Source organism: Crocodylus porosus, unplaced genomic scaffold (assembly GCF_001723895.1).
Source record: "Crocodylus porosus isolate Cpor-Errol unplaced genomic scaffold, CroPor_comp1, whole genome shotgun sequence".
Classification (NCBI taxonomy): domain Eukaryota; kingdom Metazoa; phylum Chordata; order Crocodylia; family Crocodylidae; genus Crocodylus; species Crocodylus porosus.
In genome coordinates this window covers 19534310-19560461 of record NW_017728910.1, presented here as the reverse complement: position 1 = coordinate 19560461, position 26152 = coordinate 19534310, and the positions used below count along the sequence as shown (strand labels likewise).

Sequence of the window (26152 nt, the reverse complement as noted above, 5' to 3'; positions counted from 1 at the left end):
AGGGAAGAATGAACACAAATCCAAAATCCTCTAACCAAATTGTTTTTTGTTAGTAAGTACAGCAGACATATGTCAGTTACCAGTAGAGTATCTACAGTTGGTTTAAGATGTCAAGTATTACTCATGCTGTCACATATTAGAAACATTCACACATGCAATAAGTAACAACCACTTCATTGTACGTAGTACCGTTTTTAAACACTGTACATCAGCTCCCTTCTGAACGTTGTCACTGACATTCAAGACACATGTCAATTAGACCAGAATTTACACATGTCATTGCTTTCATTTTTGTAAAGCTTGTTGATTCAAGGACTTGGTCCCATTTCCTGAAACTTGGCAATCAGAACCACTGAGGAGCATTCAAGTCTTTTTATTAGCTTACTGCAGACAGTGAAAGACTCACACTGAATAATGAAAACCTCAGTTGACTGTAGCACTGGTTGTTACTTCCAGCTGTTGCAAACATGCACTTTTGTTTCACAAGGAAGTGTTATGAGTACCAAAATGACACCAACATAAAACACATCTGAACTAGGTGATACAAAAAATTCCATGAGGGGGTTACAGAATCCTAGCAATGGTGTAAATTTAGCAGTATTTTTCTCAGTGATGTCTATAGTAATAGACTGTAATATAATTCCTTCATTCGATTCTTAATATTTAAAATACGAGTCCACAAGTTATTCATATTCAACAATAGGTTTAGTATTGCGGTTCTTCTTAAAAAAAATAATCATCTTCAAAAAAAATCCCAAACCCTTTTTTTCTTCCTTTTGCACTGTAATTATTATTCCAAATATGTTACATGTAAAACACTAGCACAAGCTTGCCTTATGGATAGCATTTGTATTATAATACTTCAATAATTAGCAATAGAAGTTTTCGTTGATGAACTTTTCCTATATTTTTTAAATCACGTGTCAATCTCCTCCCAGATCCCTGTCGAAACACTTCACTTGTGTGATACTTGTAATTTCTTGCATTAGTTAAAACATGGTTGCATGAGGGAATAGGACGCTTGGTTTAATGCATCATATTCTAGTTTTGCACTAACCAACTTATGAATCACAAGTATTAGAAGCCAAGGGTGAAACCCTGGCCCTACTGAGGTCAATGGCACAGTTACCATTGATTTCAACAAGGCTGAGAGTTCAACCTAGATTCATAAAATGTTTGATGCATCATTGTATTGCTTGTCTGTCAATTTACTCAGCAGTAGTCTGTGACAATTGTTCTAAGTAAAATGCTTGTGTCTGTGAGCATAAATTTCTTCCACTAAACACAAGTACCTACTTCCCTGCTATGCACCAATGGTGTGCACAAGCCAAAAGGAAGCAGAATCAAGTGAAAAGTGAGTATTTTCCATAGTCACCTCTATATCATGTATGTGTGATGTGTACTATATGATCATATCACATCTATCACTCATATCCTAATTGGATGTAACAGTGTTTGCAAATGATTGTGTTTTTAGTGTCTGCCTAAACCTCTTGCTCAGACCATTCATCCAGAATAAAGTATTATAATACTGGAAATACATTCAGCCTTCACCATTCATATGTTTGTCCAAATTCTTCATATGAAGCGATAGAAGGATGTGGCTGCAGCGCACAAAAAGTGCAATACACGTATCTAATAGAAATAATCATTAAGCATACATCGGTCACTGGACAAATTCATGTCAGATAAATTTTAGGTCAACAGACTAGTCTTGCTAGAGTCATCACCTAGTAATCGCAGTGAATCAGCACTAAAGAACGCTATAAAATTATGTAATATTTATACCTGTGACACCTACCTCGAGATGTCTTCAAATGCATTAGGGGCCTGATCTTGCAGTCTCCTTTTGCTGCGCAACTCCCATTAAACTCAGTGGGAATCTACATGTGAACTGACTTCCACAAAGAGGCCCAGAGGGAGATGCATGAAATTCCTGCTTAATCCAACGCAGCTGGTTTTATCATGTACAAAATAGAAACCACCTCCACCACCCTGTGCAACATGCTTCATAAAGTAGGACCCACCATGTGCTTGACTGAGGAAGCAAACTGCTTTCTCTCGCCACAGTTTAGGTAGGTCCCTAGACATAATGAACTGGTTTGTTGAACAGGGAAACACTTTGCTGAACAGGAAAATCTTCTGAGTATTTTACTGAATCAGAACATTTATTCTCTCAGAATAGCAACAATAGCACATGATTAGAAACCGACCAAAAGTACCATTTTTGAATGGTCTCAAGCAAATGTTCACAAATGATGTAAAGAGAGGTAGTTATTCTGAACTCGGGCAGAAAGCAGGGCAGGGTGGCACATTAGAAACTAATTGGTTTAGAGAGGCATAAGATTTTGTAGTTAGCAATGATCTGGAGCTATCTATCAAGACATTCCCTCTCCTGAACAGTGAACAAATCTCAGAATGACACAGATTGCTTATCAATGATTCACCCCCAGGAAAAAAAAATGCCAAATTATTTGTGGAAATCAATTTACTCCATTCTGTTCAGAATTGAAATGTGTGGGGGCATGCATATGAGACAGACACCTGGTTATAATGGTCGAGTCAGGGATAATCCTGTCCTGAGCAGAGGGCTGGACTACATGACCTAGTGAGGCCCCTTCCAAACCTGCTTTTCTGTAATCCTATATACAGAATTTGCATGGACGACATACATACTGCTCAGAATATCATTTCAATGACAAAGGGCAATGGAAAACACCATCCTAAAATTGTTACGGCTTTCTTCATAAATAAATATGTTCAGGATAAAGCCACATGAATCAGTGTCTAATGCCAAACAGTCCAAAAAAATCTAATCTGTATAGCCAAACAGAACGTAGGTGACCCCTTTCACCCCCCCACCATCAGTTGTTAAGGCATAGACCTACTCATAGGAGAGTGACAATAAAAAGAGTATTTGTATTGACTTCAAAAGGGCATTGGATTTAATCTATACAGAGTAGTTACCAGTAAGTCTGGGAGAAAGGCTCTCTATAACACATGCTCTGCATATCTGAATTTCTCAAATATGACCATAATGTGCAAAAACTGAGAAAAATATTTTTTCATTAAAATTGTATTCGGGAACAACTAACTTACAGGTCTCCACATGTTTGCTGAAACGCCAAACTAATTCATAAAGGAAGAGTGGAATATCCCTTGTGGATGTCTTAAAAGGGTATGCACAGTATATTACTGGTATGTACGCACCATAGGTAATTAGCATGTGGATGGGAAAAGGTTACTTTTTTGAAAATGAAATAGTTCAACATTTTTTAAAACATACAGTTTCCCATGACAGGCCTTGGCTTCAACAGATCAGAATTTTTCAGTAAGGATGCGTTTCATCAGAAAATTCACAGCCAGCTGCAGTGTATTTTTTCACTTCCTTAAAATAGCCAGTAAGCCTAACAGAAGCCTTCTGTTACTACTCAGGGTGGGAATAATATTTTGGAGGAAGTTACACATAAATGCCAAATAGGTTCTCTGCAGTGTTACAGAGGAAGTAGAATAAAGTAGCCAACTTCACCTGTAGTCTAGCACTGCTGTCAGTAAGTACTCTTCTGCATGGCTCACCAACTAACATAGAGGATCCATCATCTTAGCATCTGATCTGAAAGTTAAGGATTTGTAATTTTTCAGACAGATCAGATCATCTTTTATACATGTGTAAATCAGGTAATAACTGCATTACAATCAATCGGTTTATACCAGCACAAAAAAAGAGTACAATCAGAGTTATTTGACACAAATATGAAGATAAATGCCTGTGAAAAAAAACAGTCTTGAAGATGCCCAAACTGTTTCCATTGAAGAAAGTGGTAATTCTGCCACTGATTTCAATGGGAGTAGGGCTAGGCTCATGAAATTCATGAAACCTAACTCTTAAACATACTGAAAACCTAATGCCATGCAAAAGACACTAAAAATACGTGTAGTATTTCAAAGCTGTATAGCCACATCTTGTGTTATAAAATGCTTTAAGTAGTAGTAGTAGCAGTAGCCAAACCTTAACATTAAAATGTCTGCTCTTTATTGTAGTTTTCATCTAATAGTAACTAAACAGCATTGTAGTTAAACTGAAAAATAAGTAAATGCAAAATATGCAAATAGCTATGTAGCCATAAAAAATAACTGATGACACTTTGTAGCTCAGTGTTAAATACTGTTAAGCTTTTTATTACTGTTAGTCTTGGTTCAAAAGAGTATGTAAAATTTCAGCAGGAACGCTTTCCTGAGGATAAGAAGAAAAAGTTGTCTTGACAACATGGTTTGAAAGTCATGAATTGGCTGATTGCCTAACGTTAAACAGATTTTTCTGTCTGATAATTGTTTTAATTTTGCATTACCTAAGGAAATAATAAGACTTTAGTATGCCAAATGAAATATTTTAAAAAGAAAGTCCAGGTAATACAAAAGAAGAGCATATAAAAACTAGAGTGTATGGGAAAATATAGCTGACTTTTAAAAATGTCTTATCATTTGAGTTTGCAGCAAGTGCAGTATTTTCCTAACTTAACTATTTTATTCTATTCATGAATTATCTGTAAAGCAGGAATTAATTTTGAATAACAAATACATTATGTAAACGCACTTCAGACTACAGGATCTAATAAACTATTGCTTTCAGTAGCTCTTATTTGCATTGGTTCACTGGTCACAATACGGGGAACCTGAATACCTCTTATTATTCCTCAGCAATCTCATATGGAAGCATAATGCTTTCAGCTAGGTTCCCCAGAGATCAGTATCTTGTGTAGTTATTTATACCTTCATAGAGTGTAATTAGGCATAAAAGAAAAGGCATAAAAGAAAGTAGGAGTAAAATATCATCAAAATGAAAGGTAGTATAAGATTGATGAAACCATGATGGTCCAGAAATTATGAGAGTTACAGGAATTTCTTAGGGTGATATCTTTTATTAGACTAACTATGTAACTGGGATAAAGGATGAATTCCTGCTTACAGATAATTCAGATAATCCATTATTCATTCCTGCCCAGGGCAGGGGGTCAGACTTGATGATCTGCTCAGGTCCCCTCCGACCCTACATCTATGAATGGAAAAAAAATGAACAGCTTAGTTAGAAAAATACTTGGCTTGCTACAGACTTGAATGATAGGATATTTTTTGTAAATCCTTACCTCTAGCAAAAAAGAAAAGCAATATTTACCCTGACTTTTCATTGCTGCAGTTGACTTCACAAGGTTTAAGGCAGTAGAGAATTGTTCTCTTCTACTTCTTTCTAACCTTGCATTGCAAAATATGAAGTGCAAGAGAAGATCCAGATACAAATATAAGAATAATACGTGTGGAACTAGTTATCAATTAAGCCTATACTGTTGGTGCTTTTTGCATCACGGCATGATTCTCATTCAAACAGCACACCTTTATACCTCTTTGACAGTGTACAGTGATGTTGCAGAATCATAGAAGAGGAGGGTTGGAGGTCAGCTAATGCAAACCCTAGGGTCAAGGCAGGGTCATCTCTGTCTAAAACATCCTAAACAAGTGCTTGTCTAACCTGTTCTTAAAAGCTGCCAAGGATGGAGATTCTACAACTTCTTTGCGTAGACTCTTCCTCCTGTGCTTAACCATCCTCACAATGACAAAGCTGTTCCTAATATCCAACTTAAATTTCCCTTGCTGCAGTTTAAAACTGATGCTCCTTCCCCTACCCCTTGAGGCCACAAAGAATAGTCCATCACCATCCCATTTATGGCCACCTTTAAAACTTTTATCAAATCCCCCTTAGTCTTTTCTTCTCCAGACTGTATAGTCCCATTTTTTTCCATCTGGGAGCATTTTAACTGTACCTTTCCACATTTTCTGGTCCTTTTACACAGCTAGATTTCTGTAAAGGTGCTTAGCATAGATTCATAGATATTAGGGTCAGAAGGGACCTCAGTAGGTCATCGAGTCCGACCCCCTACCCCGGGCAGGAAAGAACACTAGGGTCAGATGACCTCCAGCCAGGTGCTTGCCCGGTCTCCTCTTAAAGACCCCCAAGGTAGGGGAGAGCACCACCTCCCTTGGAAGCCCATTCCAGATTCTGGCAACCCTTACCATAAAAAAGTTCTTCCTGATGTCCAACCTAAATCTGCTCTGTCAGTTTGTGGCCATTACTTCTAGTTACTCTAAGGGGTGCCTTGGTAAACAGAGCATCTCCTATCCCTTGCTGTCCCTACCTGATGAATTTGTAGATGGTCACAAGATCAGAATCAGGCTGATATAGATTGATATGCAGAGGACAGAATTTATGGAAATGTTACCTTTTTAGGAAACATATACCTAAAAATAAAAAATAAAAAGATAGGAGGGAAAAAGTTTGTTCCTTAATAAGGGGCAAAGTCAATGGGATGTTTAAACACAGTGATACTCAACCACGACATTCTATGTGGATTTTTATCTGTGCCATTAATCATAAGAGAACATGAAAAATCAACAGCTATAGAGTACATGCAACAAAAATAGAAGTCATTGTACCTCTTCTCGGCTTTTAAAATGTAACCAAGCCCATGCGTGTATATGCCACAAATAGACAGTCTCTCTTAGATGACGTGCAGAATGAAAACATAGCAATGGTTTAAACAAAGCAATGGTTTAAACAAACTTCCATTGCTTGAAATTTTGAGCTTCAAGAATTTTTAGCAAAGCTGGGCATTAGCCAGTATTGCCATGGTCTTTATAAAGGGTACACTCTGCAGTAGGACAAGATACTTCTGCCACTCTCTTCTTCTATTCATAATAATATGTAACATGCAGCCTTAGCTTAGAAGTAAGAAATCAGTTCTGTGAATCCTGCCTAATTAAAATTAGACTTGATTTTATTTCCTATCCATCATGTCTAAAGACAATCTATAGATCTGCAAAATCTGCTAGTATAGAAGTTTTCAAAGTGGTCATCCAGAAGCCTGGAAAAGATTGAATAGGCTCAAAAATGAAAGAATGACAAATCTGACACAGGTTTGTAGAACTTGGTCATACAGTATTGACTCTCCACCTTACTAGTGGCTGCAAAATCATATTAAAAGAATGTTAATTAATTAAATGCTATCCTAATATTCTGTAGGCAACAACTTCAGTCGCCTCAAGGATGCAATGTGATTACAGGAGTGGTCTGTGTAATTGTAAATGGGAAGCAGCTGATTTCTGTTCTGCTGTGGTTCACACGAGGAAAACATTTGAGAACTACTGCTCTTGTCCAGTCAGTCATTTCCTTTAATGAGAGTTTCCCCCAACCATGTGGACTATAATGGAATATATATGCTGGACTCTACCTGTATGTGACTCTTCAGGTCACTCTTCATATACATTTCTTAATATCAGAGCATGGTACAAGGTTTAATTAATTTGATCTTCTAAGCCCCTGCAAAGTCATTATTCCCAGTTTAGACTTGAGATCTGACACAGTATGGCACAGTGACCTTACATAGCTAGCTTGTGGCTGTTCTACTAACAGAATCCAGAGCTCCTGACATCCAGTACTCAAGACCATTGTCCCTCTGTTCTCATAAATATTGTTTTTTATTTAATTGGTCAAAATATCCAAGTGTCAAGGACACTGCTACTCAAGTATATAGTCAGGAGTGAAAAATAAGGGCAAGACTATCCATGGACCCGTGTCAGTGGACAAGAGAGTGGACAACAGGAACCTTTCCCTTTCTTCTCAAGATATATGGCCCAGATCCAGCAAGACATTTAAGCAGGTGCATTACCTAGTGCTTTGCAGACGTGCTTAAAGTGCTTTGTTGGACTAAGGCAAGAGTGCAGGAGGTAGGCACAACTGCAGTTCCTATAATGCTGAGCACAGGCATGGCTTCCCTTTAGTGCCCTTGGTGGTGGAGCCAGACCAGGAAAAAAGGGTAGGGAGAAATCGACCCCTGAGCATTCTCCAGGAAAATGTGGGATACAAGTGGTAACACGTATTGGGTGCACAGAGGTGCATGTGCACCTCCTGAGAGCACCGGTGCACCCCCTGTCAGCCAGTGTTCCTGGGAAGGGGGAGCAGGCAAGAGTGCTGGTGTCCCCCACTGAGAGTGCTAGCCAGGAGAAGCGGTCCCCCTGTGGCCAATCCCCTTGACCTGGGTGTGCCAGTGGCGCGCCCACAAGTGCCAGCAGCATGCTGTTGCCAGTTGTAGGTCAGCAGGATTGACCGCCGCAGGGGGACCCTCCCCCTGGTCGGCAGGATCAGCAATGGGGAGAACCTTCCCCTCCCGGCCTGCAGGATTGGCCACGGGGAGACGCCCCCCCCGCCAGTCACTGACTATCCAGTCGGGGGGGGGCAAGTGCCCCCTCCGACTCAGGAGGCACCAGTTGCCCATGTAGACTGTGCTGCACTGCAGCTCCATACCATTCCTTGCATGGGCCAATATGTAAGCAGGCTAATACAGACCTGCTGTCATACAACAGCCATGGCTACAACTCCCACTGACAAATAAAGATATTTTTTCATGATACAGGCACTACATGAGGAATCTGTCATTCACTGAATGATACAAAATAAAAGCATAGGTTCCAGCTAACTTTCTTGACTTAAGATCATCTCAGCCATCTCAGGAAATTAAGTGGAGTTGCAAAAGAAAGCAGATTCATCTTTACTGTCACATAACCAAACCTTAGGAGGCTGGAGGAAAGGTATCTGGCCCAAAGAAGTAAAAGGCACTTACTCTTTGTCAACAGCAAAATTAAGAGCTCCCAAAAATGTACCAGATACTTCACAATACCAGATACTTCACAATACACAGCCCAAACTCATTAATAGGGAGATAAATAATGAGTTATGTTTTCAGCATAAAATGCAAAAGGCTGCAGTCAAAACACAACATTGACTTAAGAACAAAGAAGAAATTAAAATATGCAATGCACAGGGATCTAAAAGAGAGTGTAAAAGGAGGCAGAATGCAGACGTTCATCTCAAAGGAAAAAAAAATCCCACTTCAGGGAAAAGCTAAAGCAAGTAGCTGACATAACTAGAATGAGGATACATCTCAGCATGTAATGTTTGTGACATATTGATGACCCTCTATCTTTGCATGCTTACTTAAAATGTAAAAAGATGAGTAAAGCCTGGAAATAAAAGAGGAGAGTCAGGAGATTCTTTACAACAGAACAGCATCAATGCACAGTAGGTTCGTCTAGGAAGAAATGTTATACACAGCATTCCCCTCACATGAATGTAAATGCCCAGTACGACACTCTTGAAAATCTCTGTGATTCCTCCACCTATATTATCAATATTAAATCACATGGGGAGCACCACATACTGTGCGAAAGTCAACTGAGTCTGGGGGATAAAGCTAGGTAAGACAGTAATTGCCACCAATCAAGAGTCCGTACAGCCTAAATATTACTCTTACATTCAGACACCTAACTGCTGCCAAGAAGCTGGTTTTACCTGGGTAGAATACCTTAAGATCATGGGGTCTGTTTGGGGTCCAGGCAGACCTTCAAATGCTCCTACATTATCTCAGCCAGTATAGCTGAGAGAGCTATATTTTTATGTGGCTGCTGCCTGGATGTTTTTAACTCTCTCTTTACTGCCCTGTCAGTAAAATGCACACTATCAGCAAAGACGAAGGAAGGGCTGTAGCAATTGTTTTTATGGATGTGATCCTGCCACCTACCACCCTACCACAAGGCACAGGGGAATAGGAGCCTGATGCCACTAGACCAGGGGTGGGCAAGATGCGGCCCACCAGGCCATTCTCTCCAGCCCACAGGGCCCCTAAACAATTTAGAAAATTAATATTTTTCTGCCCCTGGCTGCCTGTCATGCAGCCCTTGATGGCTTGCCAAAACTTGGTAAGTGGCCCTCCACCTGAAATAATTGCCCGCCCCTGCACTAGATTCATGGGAGCTCTGTATCCATAAGCAAGTACCAACAGGCTGCACTGCCCAGCTGGTGAGATCTTCACAAGAGCTCTCCAGCCTTGGGTCCCCTTGCAGAGCCCTGTCCACCAGGGAGGGCAGGTGACTATCTGTGGAGGTCAGCCAGGACCATCTGGGAGAAGTTGCATGGGTGAGAGGGAGCAGTAGGTGGAAAGCCTGTGAAAGGACTTCTCTCAATGGTAATAGGATTGGAGAGTCTGGACCAGACTTAGCTGGTGGTTACACGGGGCTGGAGTATGGGTGGATGGGAAAGAAGGGGGCAGTCAGGAAGTCAGCAAGCAAGAGAGCTCACAGTGCAGCGGCAGCATCCCCCAGGGACAAGACATAGGCAACAGGAGAGCAAGACATGCAGCCTAGGTAATTGGTAGCTGCAAGAAATGTTACTATAAACCCGGGGAGTGAGAGTGGTAGGGCAAAGCACAGCAGGTCTCAGAGTATCTAAAGTCCTACTGATACTCGGACAGCTCCTGCAGCAAGACTGTTTTGGCAGCTTGATAGCGATCCATAAAATGAAGATGGATGGATTCGACCTACACTGTATGTGCTATGAAATGGCATTGTTATGGACTACACAGGCAGTGACTATTATACAGCAGTGCACTGAAACCCTCCAGTTTACCATCTCAGATATCTTATAGATTTCATAGATTTTAGGGTCAGAAGGGACTATTAGATCATCGAGTCCAACCCCCTGCCCTGGGCAGGAAAGAGTACTGGGTTCAGATGACCCGAGCCAGGTGTTTGTCCAACCTCCTCTTAAATACCACCATAGAAGGGGACAGCACCACCTCCCTTGGAAGCGGGAGTGAATATTTTATTGTGAATATTTTATTCACAAATATCTTATTTGTGAATAAATTAACAGTATGATAGAGAAGCTGACATCAGCTTCCAGACAGTTGTACTACCAGTGTCTTCACAAAAGCCATCCTCAGTCCTAATTACAATGGTAGAAGGCCCAAAGCAGGCATGGTTTGGACATAATCAGGCATGACTTTGAATGGAAAGGGATACACGTTTTCAGTTAGGCTAACAAGCATAATATTAATTTGCATTTTGCAGGAATATTTTATGCTATTATTGAGCTTCCTCAGATGTGCCAATAGTTGGGGATTAGTGCACTACATCAGTTTGTGGGCAGCTTTCAATTAAAGAAGATGTTTTTAATTACATTAAAATTTTAAGTGTAAAAATATAGCTCTCGGAGAAGGGAGGTGGATTTGTGGCACCCACCAGCGGAGCTGGGATTCAGAAATTAATCATTTTACATGATTCTAGAAATGTAGTTTTATATTCCTCTCAAATAGAAAAAAAAAAGTTACAGGTGATTCTATCACCTTCTAATATCCTGTGGCATTAAACTATAATAGGAAACACAGCTCAGTGGTTAAGCAGCAGGACTGAGGCTCAGAAGACCTGGATTCTACCTCCAGCACTACTGCATACATTACAGTGTGACCTTGGTTAACTCAATTTCTTTTTGCTTCTGTTTCCTATCTGTACAGCGGAAACAATACTTCTCTCCCACACAAGAGTGTTATTAGGCTTAGCTCATGAATCTTTTACAGTAGTCTGCGATCCTCAGATGGAAGGTGTTTGAGAACCATAAATTATTACTCGAACATAGCAAATGGGCTTCAGATCATCTGCATGTTTCAGAATACTGGGCCAGATTCATGCCTGATGCAACTGGTGACTATACACAGTTGCACCTAGGTTGAATTTGGCATGACATGTGAGATAGAAATACAGTGCACATTACTTCAGTACACTTAAGTGCCTTACCAATTGTAGGGCATGCCTGAGAGCAAGGAAATCAGAATGTAGCATTCCTAACATTCATCGAGGAGCCTAATATGTCATGAAGTGCTTTCCCTATTGCAGAAAATAGGAGCTCAGCTAGACATATGTTGCATTACGAGGCCAAATGTAGTTTATTAGGATACAAAAATTAGCATATAACTGAATATGTATACATCAATTAGGGATCCAGGTTATAGCCATATTTTGGTCTACAGGCAAAAGGAATCAGATCTCATGGCAGAGGTGATACCTTTTATTAGACTAACTAGATATTTGCCCCCCAAATGCCTTTTTTGCAAGCTTTTGGGCACACTCGCTCTTCCTCAGGCGTAGGAGAATGCAAAGATTGTAAAATTTCTCCTAGGTAGAAATGAAAATTCATAGTTCACAGAAGAGCTAAAGGTGATGTAAGATCTCCTGGCTGGAACTGTGCAAATTAGGCTCAGATAAAAGTTAGAACTGTCTGTTTACCTCAAGGTTGTCCAGTGTCAAGCTGGATACTGAATTATGTTTCTTTCTGGTTATGTTATTTCATATTTCACAGGAGGATGGTGTGATGGATGCTCTCCTGGGCAGGAAATTCTGGGCCCCTAGCCTCAACACAAGAGAATTTCCTGCCCAGGAGAGCATCCATCACAGCATCCTCCTGTGAAATACGAAATAACATAATTTCCATTCCATAAAGTAATAGAAATTCTAATTTTTTAACTATCCCCTATATTGTAATTGTACACAGTAGCACTGACATTTTTTGTACCCGCGTGGTTCAAAACCTGCTTAATTCAGAGCAGGTTGCCAAATTAATGATGAACCACTCAGCTGACCGCTGAAGCCTTTACTTCCAAGGGCGCCACTTCTCCGCTCAACTGGAGCACAGCAACTGTTCACAGAGCGGGGTGGAGAAGCAAGGCTCTGTGAAAGAAAAGCCTCAGCAAAACACCTGGAGCACCTCAGCAGTCTCACCCAGCTGTTTACTGAGACCACGTGCACTCTCCACCTAGTTCACAATCCCACATCTTCCCAGGGGGTTAAAGAACCAAACCCTGGAAAGAATCCGATTTCTACTGTATCATAACCCTAGCCTATAGGATAGTGAAAGCAGTACAGAAACACTTTTTGTAATATAGTATTTTCTATTCAATTCTCTAAGGTCTTAACTGATTTTCTGTAGAACCCTATAGTTTCCTCCCTATCACATTTTATAGGACTTTTCTATAAGAATCCTTATGTCGCATACAAACACCTTTGAAGATACCATTGACCGGATGGGTCCGACAATCCTTCTGCTGGGTTTTATGTTCAGAGTGCAAACCTGCAGCCATGGGTGGAAAGGGGGGAGCAGGTGGAGCTCATCATCCTACAACACAACAGGTATTTTCTCCAGTTAAAGAGAAACTAGAAGCTTTGCTAATAAAGTAGGCGGCTCACTCTGTATTATCCAGTTTAAGAGCAAAATGAAAAACCAAATATAACTACCAGAATGTGCTAGAGTATATATGAAGCTTCGAAAAAACACAAACTAGGCAAAAACAGACAAAGGATATTGTACCATTAGTCCTGTAGTGATTGTAGTTAAATCAATATCTCTTTTATTAGCAGACAAGGTTCTTTGGGTGAGTCTGATAACTTTTATTAGACCAACTTAATTAGTTGGAAAAAAAATTAAGCAAGTTTTCGGGTTCAAAAACTCTTTGTCAGGCTGAGCAGCTGGTGTGTGCTCTTCCTGGATGTCCTTAGACCAACACAGCTACAACCTACACCCCTATCTCTTTTATTCAAAGTCATAAAACAAGATCTAGCCTTCCTGAGCACTTGGACAGTACCTCTAATACTTCACTGCCAGTCCTTTTTACATCTGAGTTAATATAACTATACCTGAGTTAAGGTTTTTAGCTAAAATTGAAAAAAAAGGTTTGCAGGGCTGTAAAACAGAAGAGACATCACCAGGGACTGACAATATTGCAGAAGAAAGGACAGTTTGAACAGTGAAACATAAAGACCATTTAAAAAGGATAGAGAGTCATTAACACCTGTGGACGGAGAGAGTAAACAGGAATAAGGGAAATGATAATGAGCCATGAAGTGGATTGACTCTTTTAGGATTACTAGAATAGAAATGCCACTGTTCCTGCCAGGCAAATGGTTTTTAAGTCTGGGTGGAAGAGGAATCAAAGGGGGTGCAACTGCACCCCCTGGGTCTGCCCCTGCCAGCAGCATTGCACAGGTCTAGCGGAAAAACTTTTAGTGAGGTTGGATCCTCAAATGAGGTATTCTAATGCAAGAGGGGAAGAGCAGTGTCTCACTGGTTGACCGTGAGATGATTTAACATGAGATCTAATACCCCCCAAGAAAACGTTAGTGTTCGTATGTGGACAAACGAACTACAGCAAGTCAAAAAGGGAGAGGACTCACAAAGCACCAGCCGCTCTTCAATACCTGTCCATGTGCCCATACATACTCTGTGATAGGTGAAAGTCAGCCTGTAGCAGTTTAACCCTATTTTATTGAGGGGAAAAGACAATGTTTACCGAAAAAGAGAGCATTTGGATAAGCATCAGTTAAGCATCTAATTGGATTTCCCACCAATAAAAGCAGGTAGGAGACTATCACGCACAGTCCTAGAAATAAAATAAATAAATAAAACACAGAAGTGATATCTGAGGATATGAACCATGTTTCAGAGTAATATGTTTTAAACACCAACATTTAGCGTAAGTGTAACTCAGGAAACAGTGTATCCAGACCGATCCCCCACTGATCAAAATGAAAGATCAGTACCTAGTACAGGGGTAGGCAAAATACAGCCCGGGGGCCGGATGCGGCCCGCCAGGCCATTCCATCCAGTCTGCAGGACCTGTAAAAAATTTAGAAAATGAACATCTGTCTGCCCTGGCTGCGTGTCATGCGGCCCTCGATGGCTTGCCAAAACTCAGTAAGCGGCCCTCCGCCCAAATTAATTGCCCACCCCGATCTAGTATAAATGCAGTTTCCAGCTCAAATGTAGAAATTCCCCAAATTGCCTTTATATATATTCAAAAAAACAGACTATGACCTTAGTTCAAGTGAGTAGCTTGGGGAAAATTGAGCAAAACCACGCAAGTAATTCTGTTACATGCATTTAGTAGCAGCATGTACTCAAATCACAGGGTACTGGAAACTATGTTATTTCTGGATTTTCAAACTGTTCACATATGTACCCACTGGCACACCAGTTGTTATACCTTCAGATCCCTAATCGTTTTGCTTGCATAAACCTCTGCTCAGATGCACACATGGATTGGGTACATATGTGTATATATATACACATACATGCATATTTACGATACATATGATACATATTTGTAAATGTATCATTATACTGCATATACAAATGGATGCACTGTTAAACCAACACAATAAACCTTAGAGGCATGAAAATTAGACCCTTTGCATAAATTGGCATGCTCGCTTTTATCAGCTCCAGCCTTTACTTGGGACCTTGATTAATAATGTGCTGAATACTCTGTAGGTGCTCATCACCTTAAAGAATCAAACTGTGCAAGAACAGTGGGAGTTAATTCTTCTGCTACCCTTAATTCAAGAGGCAGCTCTATTATAACAGTAGCTAAACACTGATATACCCCAGTGTGTATTTTTAAACAACATTTTCATATAAATTTATATTGGCAGGCTCCTCTTGATAGAGGTCATACATGAATAACCAAATGCCGTTTTACCCAGTTGCCATTTATCTAGCATCCTGGGCTTGAAAGTTTAAACCATGTTCAAAAGCTACCTAAAAAAAAGATTTTGATAAAGGGAAAATAGGAAGAGGGAGAGAGGGAGAAGGCGAAATGGACCAAAAATAAAGATAACAGGGAGGGAAAGATTTTAAAAAGATAAGATAAATACAAATCACATCATCACAACAGGCCACTCCACTGCATCTGCTTAGGCTGTGATCCTGCCGAGAGAACTGCAAAAACTCAGTTGCGGACCACAGACTGTTTTTCATCTGGGCTATAGTAGAGGCTTACCTTTAGCCGGCAGGAAATTTGTTTTAAAAAACTCACACAATTAACATTACAAGAGAAAACAGGTCATAAATCCAGACTAGATGTGTGGCCCCCCTACATAGCCAAAAACTCATTCAAGAGGTTCACACACTCCACGGGGTTCACCAGTGTCACTGTTACATTCTTGCATTTCATAGAAGCGTCTCATGTCACAGCAGGTCACATTTAAGGGGCTAATGTGTATGTTGGAATTGAAATGTGGCTGTCCAAGTTCTGTGTGTGAGAGAGAACTGGAAAAGGAGTCCTTCCATGTACTGCAAAAATTGGCACTTCTGGTTTGCTGGGGATAGAGAAGGCCAAATTAGTTTCTTCACTTGAGAATAGTTATGCCAAGCATTAATTAATATGGCTCACAGTCAAAAACCTGTAGTGATTGCAAGAGCAAAACAGCATAGGCTCTTCCTTCTGTTGATGACTGTAAAATTTGAACATCATTTTAAAATACTCCGAAAGAACAACCAATAGTTCAGATTTAAATCCAAAGCTGCCTGTATCTCTGGAAACCGTGCTAAGGAATGCAGTCTTTTCCTCCTCTCCCACAAGCAGAAACAAAGAAAATTCTGTTGCAAGATACATTTTATTCCTTTAAATTCTGCATCTCAACAAAGCCCTTTGACCCCTATGTTTTTTTGTTGGTAGCTGGTGAATGAGCAACAAGAAAGCAGACCTCTCCTGAGTCCTTCTATTGATGACTTTCTCTGTGAAACCAAATCAGAGGCTATTGCAAGGCCGGTAACATCGAATACAGCAGGTAACTCAGTTTCTGTAGTCATCATCAGCCAGAAAGAATTAATGTGACGATTTATGTTTGTTTCCCAAAAAGTGTAATCATTATTTTTACAAAACTGCTGCCTAGTATTTAATTACAAATGGGCTAACGTGGAAGTAGCTAACCCTTTTGGTTGGCTTTGAGTTTTCAAAATGAAAAAGTAAACCTGGATGTTTGGATTCAGGTCCCGTGTTATACCAAAGCATTGGAGCTCCCAAGTTGCATTAAGTGGCTCTACTTTCAGTGTGTCGGGAAACTGATGTTAGTTAGCAAATCTTCCACCTGATCATTGCTTTGTGAAACTTTAACCAACGTGTACCTTGTTTTATCTGAACCCCTTAAGTTTAGAGTTCATGGTTTATAATTAATTCTGAAATACTTGTTTAGAGGTTTCTCTAGATGTGATCTTATTTCTGCGAAGATCATTCCACCCAATGGCCAGCTTTCATTTGGACTGTGTTTAAAATATTGTCAGTCCAGTTTTTGGATAAGTCCCCAAGCAGAGTGCCCACATACTGCACTGGTTACTATGTGCTGTAAACCTGTTTCTGTGCCCAATATGCATAAAATGCAAGAGTGTCTCAATCCCAACAAAAGAGCTTTAGGTCAAAACGTAGCAGCTTGTGTGTTTTAGCCATGGAGGTCTCCAGTTCAAATCCACAGAGACAGCCAAGCCTAGAAGCTATCACACAACCACCAAAAACCTATCTACTCTTTAGGGTACAGGTGAAGTGAGTTTCAGTTAGAAACAAAAAAATAGCATTAAATTACATTATGGCAAAACCCCTGTTGAACAATATTCTGCTTAACACCAAGATTATTGCTGTCCAGCTGGTTCCGAGGTTTCATTATCCCTGAAACTATTTCCTGTATGGTTTCTTTTTCTCATGGCAGCATTTCCACCCACCTAAATTATGGGAACAGTGTTTACTACCCACAGGGGAGCACTAGATTGCTTCTGTAAAGATCCTTTATCAAAAACCTAAGGCAAACTTGACTCTGTTTCTACTTGTAAAAGTCACGCCAAACTTCCTGCTACTAATTCCTTATTATTTATAGGCTTGCTTTATTGACAACTTAGTCAAAAAGATATACCAAACAGCTTTTTTTCACTCTACAGTGAAAAAGAACAAAAAAGCTACAACTGAGCTTGGCTGCTTTGCTATTGAAAAAAATGCAATAAAAGCCTTATTTGGCTTAGATTCGAATGGCATAGTACAGCCGATCATAAAATGAGAGTGTAATACTAAAAGCATTCAGGATGAAGGAGAGGACACTGCCTTGCAGCATTGGCTCCAGAAACCAGGTTGCTGCTAGACAACGATTTGTAAAATGATTTGTCCTGTGAGAAGGCATTGGATTTAAATTAATTTTTTCTCAAATTATTAAAATAATTAATTCCTTCATTAGAGAGCTGGATTATCATCTTCAGCTATAAAGAATAGATATTTCAAACTATGTGCAGCTTTCCATTGAAAATTGAACATTTACTTAAATGAAGACCAGTAAAGTAAGAGCTCTTCCTTAGCAGAGATAAATATATTGGGGTGAACAAATAAATCAATAGCTAGGTAGACAGGCAGATAGTTAAAGAGTCAGCATTCATTAAAAATTAAAATATTTATAGCTATTAACTCTGCCCCAAAATACCTATTATTTTTTTATTGCTTTACAATCACATTTACTAATTTTTGAAAAAAATGTTCTCCTTTGTTACTGTGTGATAGATCCACTTAAGCAGAGACTGACCACCTACACAGATGAAACAGCACAACTGATTAGACATAAAGTTCTGCCTAAAACATCTACTAAACAAATTGAAAAAAAAGAGAAAAGTAGGTTGTCTGTAACATTTTTTGTTATTATGGTCTTACGTGTCATTTGTATCAACGAGTACGTAACAATGCAGGTTTGTGATTTTTATGTTGACATTGGCCCTGTAATAAATACGTCCAAAGCAGTTCAGCTCTTTTATATGTTCCTTGTAATCATCAGATGGAAAAATAAATTCCCCCAACTAGTTACTTAATATAGTTACCCCTTTTTAACCCAAGGAGTTAGGCAGATTTGGGGATATGTGGGTGCTTTTTATTGAGATTAATATTGGAGGTGCTTTGAATTCAAGCCTTTTTTTTTTTTTTTTTTTTTTTTTTACAAAGAGTATGTAATATACCACTCCTCTAAACCAAGGGTGTCCCACCTTTTTGAATGCGGGGCCGGATAATGAACTTTTTATCACCCAGTGGGCTGGCAAGCCATATTCAAAGACCTCACAGGAAGCGGTATCACATCACCTCCCCAAAACGAAAGTACAGTGTTTACTTTCGTTTCCCGTCGCAGCACCTCAGGCCTCAGGAAGCAGCTTGAAGGGCCACATGACGGCCCACGGGCCGTATGTTGGACAAGCCTGCTCTAAACACAACAAGATCCAAACAAGATCCTGTGCCTTCAGGAGTGCTCCAGACCTCTCACTCTTGCTTGCTCTCAAGATCCCATCCCCTGTGCTTCTTTTGACTATGTCTTGACTGTCCTACAACTGCTTCTTGTCTCTCATCTCAGACCATGTCTACCTCTCTCTCATCAGCATACAAATTTTCACAAAACAATAGCCAGCCAAACCCAAACAACCCCAATTGCCATTATTTTAGACAGAGACATGTTCCTGCTGCTGAGAAGAAAGCTGCTATTATCATATTTACCCGAGCCCAAGACAAGGATTTTTTTTCCCCAGTCAACATGAGGGGAGGAAGCCTCATCTTAGATTTGAGTACCGGCCCAGGGCTCTTGCAGCAGGGGAGGGCCCCATGGCTGGGGGTTGTGAAGGGCTGGAGCACAGGGGACATCTGAGGTGTGCAGCTTCAGTGGAGACAACACAGCCAGCCACTTGTCTTCTGCTCCAGCTTCATTCCCAACCCAGCCAGGCCCAGAGCCATCACCGCTGCTTCTGCCTGGCCAGGCTGAGGCCACTGAATCTGATTGTGCTGGAGCCACGCAGAAGGTAAGTGGTGGGGGCATGCAGGCAGGGAGGAGCAGAGACAAGGGCAGGTAGCAGGGGTCAGGCACAGGCACATCAGGGGGAAAGAGGGCCCATAGAAGGGGTTTTTGTGGCAGAGGGGCAAAGGGCAGGGAGGGGGGCAAATGGCAGGGGGACATGCACAGCATGAAGGGGGCAAGGGGCAGGACGACAAAAAGCAGGGGTCTGGCTCTTTGCCCCCCCCCCCCCACTGCTTTCCCCACCACAGTGACCCGCCAGCAACTAGATTATATACATGGAAAAATATAGCAAATGTATCATCTTAAATACAAAGAGTCATCTTGGATTTGGGTAAACAAGGTATTTCAGCTGTCTGCTTCCACAACTGAGCATAACTGTTTCTGAAAACTTTCTCAGAATAAGGGAAATTATGGTGCCCAATCCATAGCAACATTTTAGACTGGGGTTTTCAGATATGGACAGAAACTTTAATGGCTTGGGCTAGGCTGACAGTGACCCTCATGCTGGCCCTTAGAATCAGTGCAGACATGCACTGAGTATTCAAATTCTTACGTGGGTCTGGACTGCTCTCTCTAAAGCAATGTAAATACACGAGGCCAAGTTATCCTTTCTCTGAGTCACATGGGTGGTCCCAGAGACTAGGACAAGTTGCTTGAGTAAGGCTAGCAAAGAATGCCTCAGCATGGTTATTTTTTCCATTATGAAAATTGTGAAAGGGGTATGACAGCATGGCAGGTTAAAGACAAAGGAAAACATGCTGCTAAATCCTCACATATGCCTTTGAAATCTCTGAATGTGAAATATTTGCAAGGTACCAGGTCCAGACGTGGATCTTCTCCAAAATGGATCAAGACACAAAAGTAATATTATAATCAGCTGGCACGCAATGGTTTTGCTTTCATTTGGTAAAGCACTGAGAACACCAATATTTGGTGGAAAACTATAAAAGTCAAGATTGTCAAAAGTAATCAATGATTTCAGGTGTCTGACTTGACACAACTTAAGAAGGTCTCATTTTCAAGCTGGCAATCCTTTTTACAAACAATCCCTTTTAGGTGATGGAAGCTCTCAAAAAACACAGTCACTCATGAACATCTTTACTACATTACATTTACTGTAGCTAAATGTGAATGTTTATGATTTAATTCAAGTCCTTCATGTTCGTTTAAACATAATTTGTAAAGAATAAGGATGAACTAGAATTGAGTATATGAATTGAAGTATAGTGCAGCACTGAGTTCTAACATTTTGTGGCTCTGATAGTCTTGTCCACAGGTTTGGATCTCTTGGACCTCAGTGAGCCTGTCGTACAAACCCAAAGCAAGGCGAAGAAGTCAGAGAATGCATCCCGAGATGAAGGCTTGAAGGCTGCAGCCCATAGGAAGAAGACAGACAGCTCAGACCTTATTAAAGTAGATGCTGAGCAGAAGGTCCTGGCAGTCAGAGCTCCAGAGAAGTCTTCATTAGATTTAGGTGAGAACAGGATATTTCAGCAGTGTTATCACACGTTCCTTCTTGCTGCTATCACAAAAAATACATAGGAAAAAGTTCTCTATTGCACTCCATTTATGTGGTTACTTCCAAGTGAGTGCAGTGGGTGGTCATTGTGATTTAGCAGCATTTTCTACCAACTGTGCCCTCAAGTTTACATGGGTATAAATGATGACACACAATGCCCTGGAAAAGGTGGACGATGCAATGGAACATCAGGTTCTGAACATAATTATAGCGTTTTCAATGAAAGAGAGCAGTTAAATGCAAATACATCAAGGACAAGTGCAGAGCGCTGCACCAAGGGCGCAAAAATATCCAGCACACCTACTGGCTGGGCAGTGACCCTCTCAGCAGCACAGAAGCGGAAAGGGATCTCAGAGTCATAGTGGATCCAAGATAAACATGAGTTGTCAGTGTGACGAAATCATCAGCAAAGCTAACCACACTTTATCGTTAATCAGCAGATGCATGACAAATAGAGCCAAGGAGGTGATACTTCCCCTCTATGTGGCATTGGTCAGACCGCAGTTGGAGGACTGCGTCCAGTTTTGGGCACCGTACTTCAAGAAGGATGTTGATAGACTCGAGAGGGTCCAGAGGAGGGTCACGCGTATGGTTAGGGGCTTACAGGACAAGCCCTATGAGGAGAGACTCAGGCCCCTGGGACCTCTTCAGCCTCCGCAAGAGAAAGCTGAGAGGTGATCTTGTGGCCACCTACAAATTCAGTAGGGGGACGCAGCAAGGGACTGGAGATGCTCTGTTCACCGGGGCGCCTCTTGGGGTAGCAAGGAACAATGGTCACAAACTGATAGAGAGCAGATTTAGGCTAGATATCAGGAAAAACTTCTTCACGGTGAGGGTGGCCAAAATTTGGAATGGGCTTCCCAAGGAGGTGGTGCTCTCCCCTGTCTTGGGGGTCTTCAAGAAAAAGCTGCATGGGCATCTGGCTGGGGTCATCTGACCCAGCACTCTTTCCTGCCCAGGGCAGGGGGTCGATGATCTGTTGAGGTCCCTTCTGACCCTAGCACCTCTGAATCTATGAATCACTTGTTCTTTTTCAAAGTTTCACTCCATGTCAGTTGTGAGGACTGTTTATGATGTCAGTATTTATCTAGTAGGAACTAGTCTTGGTCCACATCTTCGTTTCATAACAGTCATCCGTGTGACAATACTTTACCAAGCTGGGCTGGATCCAAAGAGATGTACAGTCTCTAGTGATGCCATATTAGTTTCCAACATTAAGAAGGCAGCCACCAGAAAAAGGCCTAGGCTTGCCAAGTTTTAGTTCTGTATACCTAAAATATTACTAATGCTGTTTAATGCTTCTTGCCAGGTGCTTCAGTGGACAGTCTGTTAGATAAAATTATTGGGGGGAAAAGGGGCAACTTCTAGGTTGTCTCCAGGTGGGATTTTAAAAAGTTACCCATGTGAGCTAGAGATCTATTTCCATTGTAGTCAGTGCAAGTTAAGCACCTACATTTCTTAGGTTTTTGAGGACCCAATTTGTTCATGTTAGGGAGATTGAGATGCTCAGGATTAAATGCAGCATTCTAGGCATTCTCTCCCAGAGTCATGGAAAGAAAGATTAGGGTTTGCTGTGGAAAATCTTTACAGCAAAAGAGGAATAACAGCTGAATGAAAAATTAGAGTTTTAAATGATGATAAAGTAGAAGAGTGCAGTGCCTTCTGCTGTGCAGCGTAATGCAAGGACTATTCAGGGAAGAAATCTGTCTGCCATCTACCATCCAAGTTCAACACAGTCCCAGTACAGGTGCCTCCGAAACACTTATCTCCTTACCCCATTGCTATGCTTTTCTTCACCATGGCACGCTCCCAGTAACGGTCAATAAATGTGTAAAGGATTAACAACAGTTTTGTACCCTGGATCTGTGAACTCTTTCAAGAAATGCTTTGGAAAAAACATTTACCAAATTCCAGGAATTCCTCATTAAAATAAAGTCCTCAGCAAGGGGCATCGTTAGAATTTGGGGCAGCTCTCAAACCAGCCAGATCCATGTCACCCATCTTTTTCAGATACAGCAAATATCACAGATATCTACCGTATTATACCTACTGTTTTGCCTAATAATATCATATCGGGGAAGCTGAGAACGGTGCGAGCTCCATTCCAAGAACAGGATTCATAGAGGTTAAGGAAACAAACAAAATTAATATCCTGTCGAGTCCAGGAGAAAGTAAATTCAGGTTTCTTGCCCAGACTGAATCACAACCATCTGCAACAGAAAATTGGCTAGGAGAAAGACACTTGTCTCAAGGTAGCAGAGTTTCCTGTCACTACAGTAAAAGCTTTTAAAGAGCCTGATTTTCAAATAGAGAGTCTGAGGGCACAAACAGAAGTAACATTTTTTTCCTGATCTGGGCACAAAAAGTGGTCTAGAGCTGTGACCAAATGCAAGGGCATGGCTACAGACTGCTTCAAAAATGGCCAATCTGGTGAAAATCAAACCCCTCATTGCAGGTGTCAGATGAAGACAGTTCAAAACAGAGTGTCTTCTGTAACGTCTGTCTGCGTTGCCTGTTGCTGTTTTCAGAATGGGAGGGTGGAAAGGGAGCGGAGGAAGTTCAGTCTCAAAGTGGGGCTCCAACTCACCTAGGAACCCCTAGAGCGAGCTCCCTTTCCCCGCTCCCATTCCAAAAACTTGCAGCCTTGCAAGGAGGAGGGGCCATTGCTAGTGAAACCTGGCTGCAGGCCACAGCTGGTAGATAGATTCCTCTCCCCGCTGGAAACACCAGTGAACTTCTGTTTGGTCCTGGGGATCACTGAACTCAGAACACTTCCTGCAAAGCGTTCTTAGCTACAGTGGGGAGCTGCACTTCTCTCTGTGCCCTAAACCTATCATTGTTTGAAAACAAAATCAGGCTGACAACTAAATATCAGTTGCCTCTGCCATCGTTTGTACCCCGCCATTGCAAATGCTAAATGGAGGCTGGATTTTCAAAATCGGAACTATGATGTGTAGACTAAAAGTATCCAAAACTACCGAGAAGCTGCCATAATCGAAACAAAAAGTGATTCTTCCATTGAATTAACAAGCATTAACAGGGAGCCCAGACTTTTCTACAAATTTTGAATTGGAATGATTATGAAAATCCAGATTTGGGTAAATTATTGATGTTCTCAGATATTTCAGTTCTCCTGGGATTTCAGCTGAAAAACTGAAGTAAATTAAATATGGATTGAGCCTTAATTAAAACATATGATTTAGTGATTTAGAGTGCAATTCCCTCAACACTCATTCACAGAGCTATAGAAGGAATATTATTTTCTGAGTTAGGTTCCTTAACAGACCCTTCTTTTCTTTTGCAGTCAATATTCAGACACAGCTAGAGAAATGGGATGAAGTGAACTTTCATGGAGATAGGACCAGCAAGGGCCATCCATCTACTGAACGAACATCATCATCTAGAGCTCCATCAAAAGAGCTTTTATGGTAAAACATTTTTGATTTCCTAAGATAGTATTTCTGGCTCTGCTGTTTCATTAATGAGCCTTTTCATTAATGCACATTTTCATTAATGTTATAGTTACCTAGCTCATAATACAGTTCAATATAATTGCAGCAACAGGGGTAAGTGAAACATCAGACATTAGCTAACAAGCAGGGGGCGGGACTCAATGATCTTCCAAGGTCCCTTCCAGCCCTAATGTCTATGAAATCTATGAAAGTGAATATATTGTAAATTAACTTGCATCAGCAAGTTTCCTAAAACAGAGTAGGTGGAGTTCAACGGAACTATAATAGGCCTTTAGCTCCCTGTAATCAACCTATTTTCTTCTGCTACTTGTGTGTATGCTACTCCTGGGAATTTCTCTCCTTCTTTCCCGCTACTGTTCTTTACTATGCTGTGCCTGATTCAGATAAGACCTGTGGAAGAATGCCTTGCATTTGAAAACTTGTCTAATTTGTCTTTTATTGGACCATCTATATAGATGGTCCAAAAAAAGATATCACCCTAAGAAATCCTTGCCCCTCACTTAGATTTAAAATCAGAAAAGATATGGAAGGGGTCTTGAGGCTAAAAAAGTGGACAATCACTGATCTAGCTGGTGCCACTTAAGCTAGGGACAGACATTTAAAATCCTGAGCCTGGATTGATTCAATCTTTGCACATTAGTCTAACCTGGCTAGTAATCATACAGACATTCCCTCTGGACTGAAGAAATGTAGGCACATGCTTGCAGTGGCTCAGGCTAGAAGCTGGGGGGTGCTAGAGCAGTCTTCCCTTCCCTTTGACAGTGCTGAGCTGAGGGTGGTGTGGCCTGGCCCAAGCAGAATGCTCTGATTAGGGTGGGGTTCTCCCCCGCACCCCCTCGCTGTTCCTGACCACGGAGGAAGCTAACAGGGAGTTGATAACACAGCATTTAGCACCCCATCAAGAAAACAAAAGCCTCTCATTAGTTCAAGCTTTTCTTAAGCATTTTTTTCCAAGGAAGGAACAGAAGACCTGTTGCTTAGCTCCAAAAAGCCCTAAGTGGACACTGTCCTGTCTGCCTCTGTCCTGTCTACCTTACACAGACATCTCCCAGCATTAGCTAGCATATCACATGCTGGCTACAGTCTGTGCTGTGGGAGAGGAGAGGGGGGAATCCCTGCTTGAGCAGGGAGTGGTGAGGGGGGAGTGGGGCAAGGGGAAGCCAGGCAGATGCTGCTGTGCCTGCAGGTCTCTGTGAAAGCTCCAGCCAGGGAGCAGAGGGGCAGGGCCAGCCCTGCTCTGGAGCAGAGAGCCCTGCCCAGGGCTGCAAACCATCTAGGATGCTGGGGGACTCTGGTTTAAGTTATACCAGAAAGGAGTCTGGGGGACACATTGCATAAACCAGTTTGACCCAAATCAGTTAAGTCTGATACTACATTCAACGAGGTTTATATCAAACCGGTTTCAGCCATTTTCAAACTGGTTTATCTGCACTGAATGGCTGTTCTGTTATAGGTTTAAACCCACTTCTGATCACTTAAACCAGTTTGTGTGTAAAGTCTGTCCCTAGCCAATAGGGCTGCGGGAGCAGGACCTCACTCTCCCTTGCCCTGCTCTTTCCAGAGTCTGCCCCCTCCCCATCCCTGTTCTGTACCTCAGGGGGCAAGGGAGGCTCCCACTGCTAAGGCTGCTCTTGCAGGGTCTCACACA

General features: G+C 41.3%; 1 protein-coding gene across 2 annotated transcripts in view; it reads left to right on the top strand.

Moving 5' to 3' along the window:
* The window catches only part of PEX5L (peroxisomal biogenesis factor 5 like), a 74311-nt gene that overhangs the window by 454 nt on the left and 47705 nt on the right, over window positions 1–26152 (top strand). Inside the window, exons 2-5 of one of the 2 annotated variants that reach the window (XM_019532768.1) lie at window positions 16389–16500; window positions 18246–18353; window positions 20777–20986; window positions 24336–24459. In XM_019532768.1, the coding sequence (XP_019388313.1) occupies window positions 16389–16500; window positions 18246–18353; window positions 20777–20986; window positions 24336–24459 (554 nt within the window). The remainder of the gene's footprint in view (window positions 1–16388; window positions 16501–18245; window positions 18354–20776; window positions 20987–24335; window positions 24460–26152) is intronic. The other variant, XM_019532769.1, reaches the window with a different exon arrangement.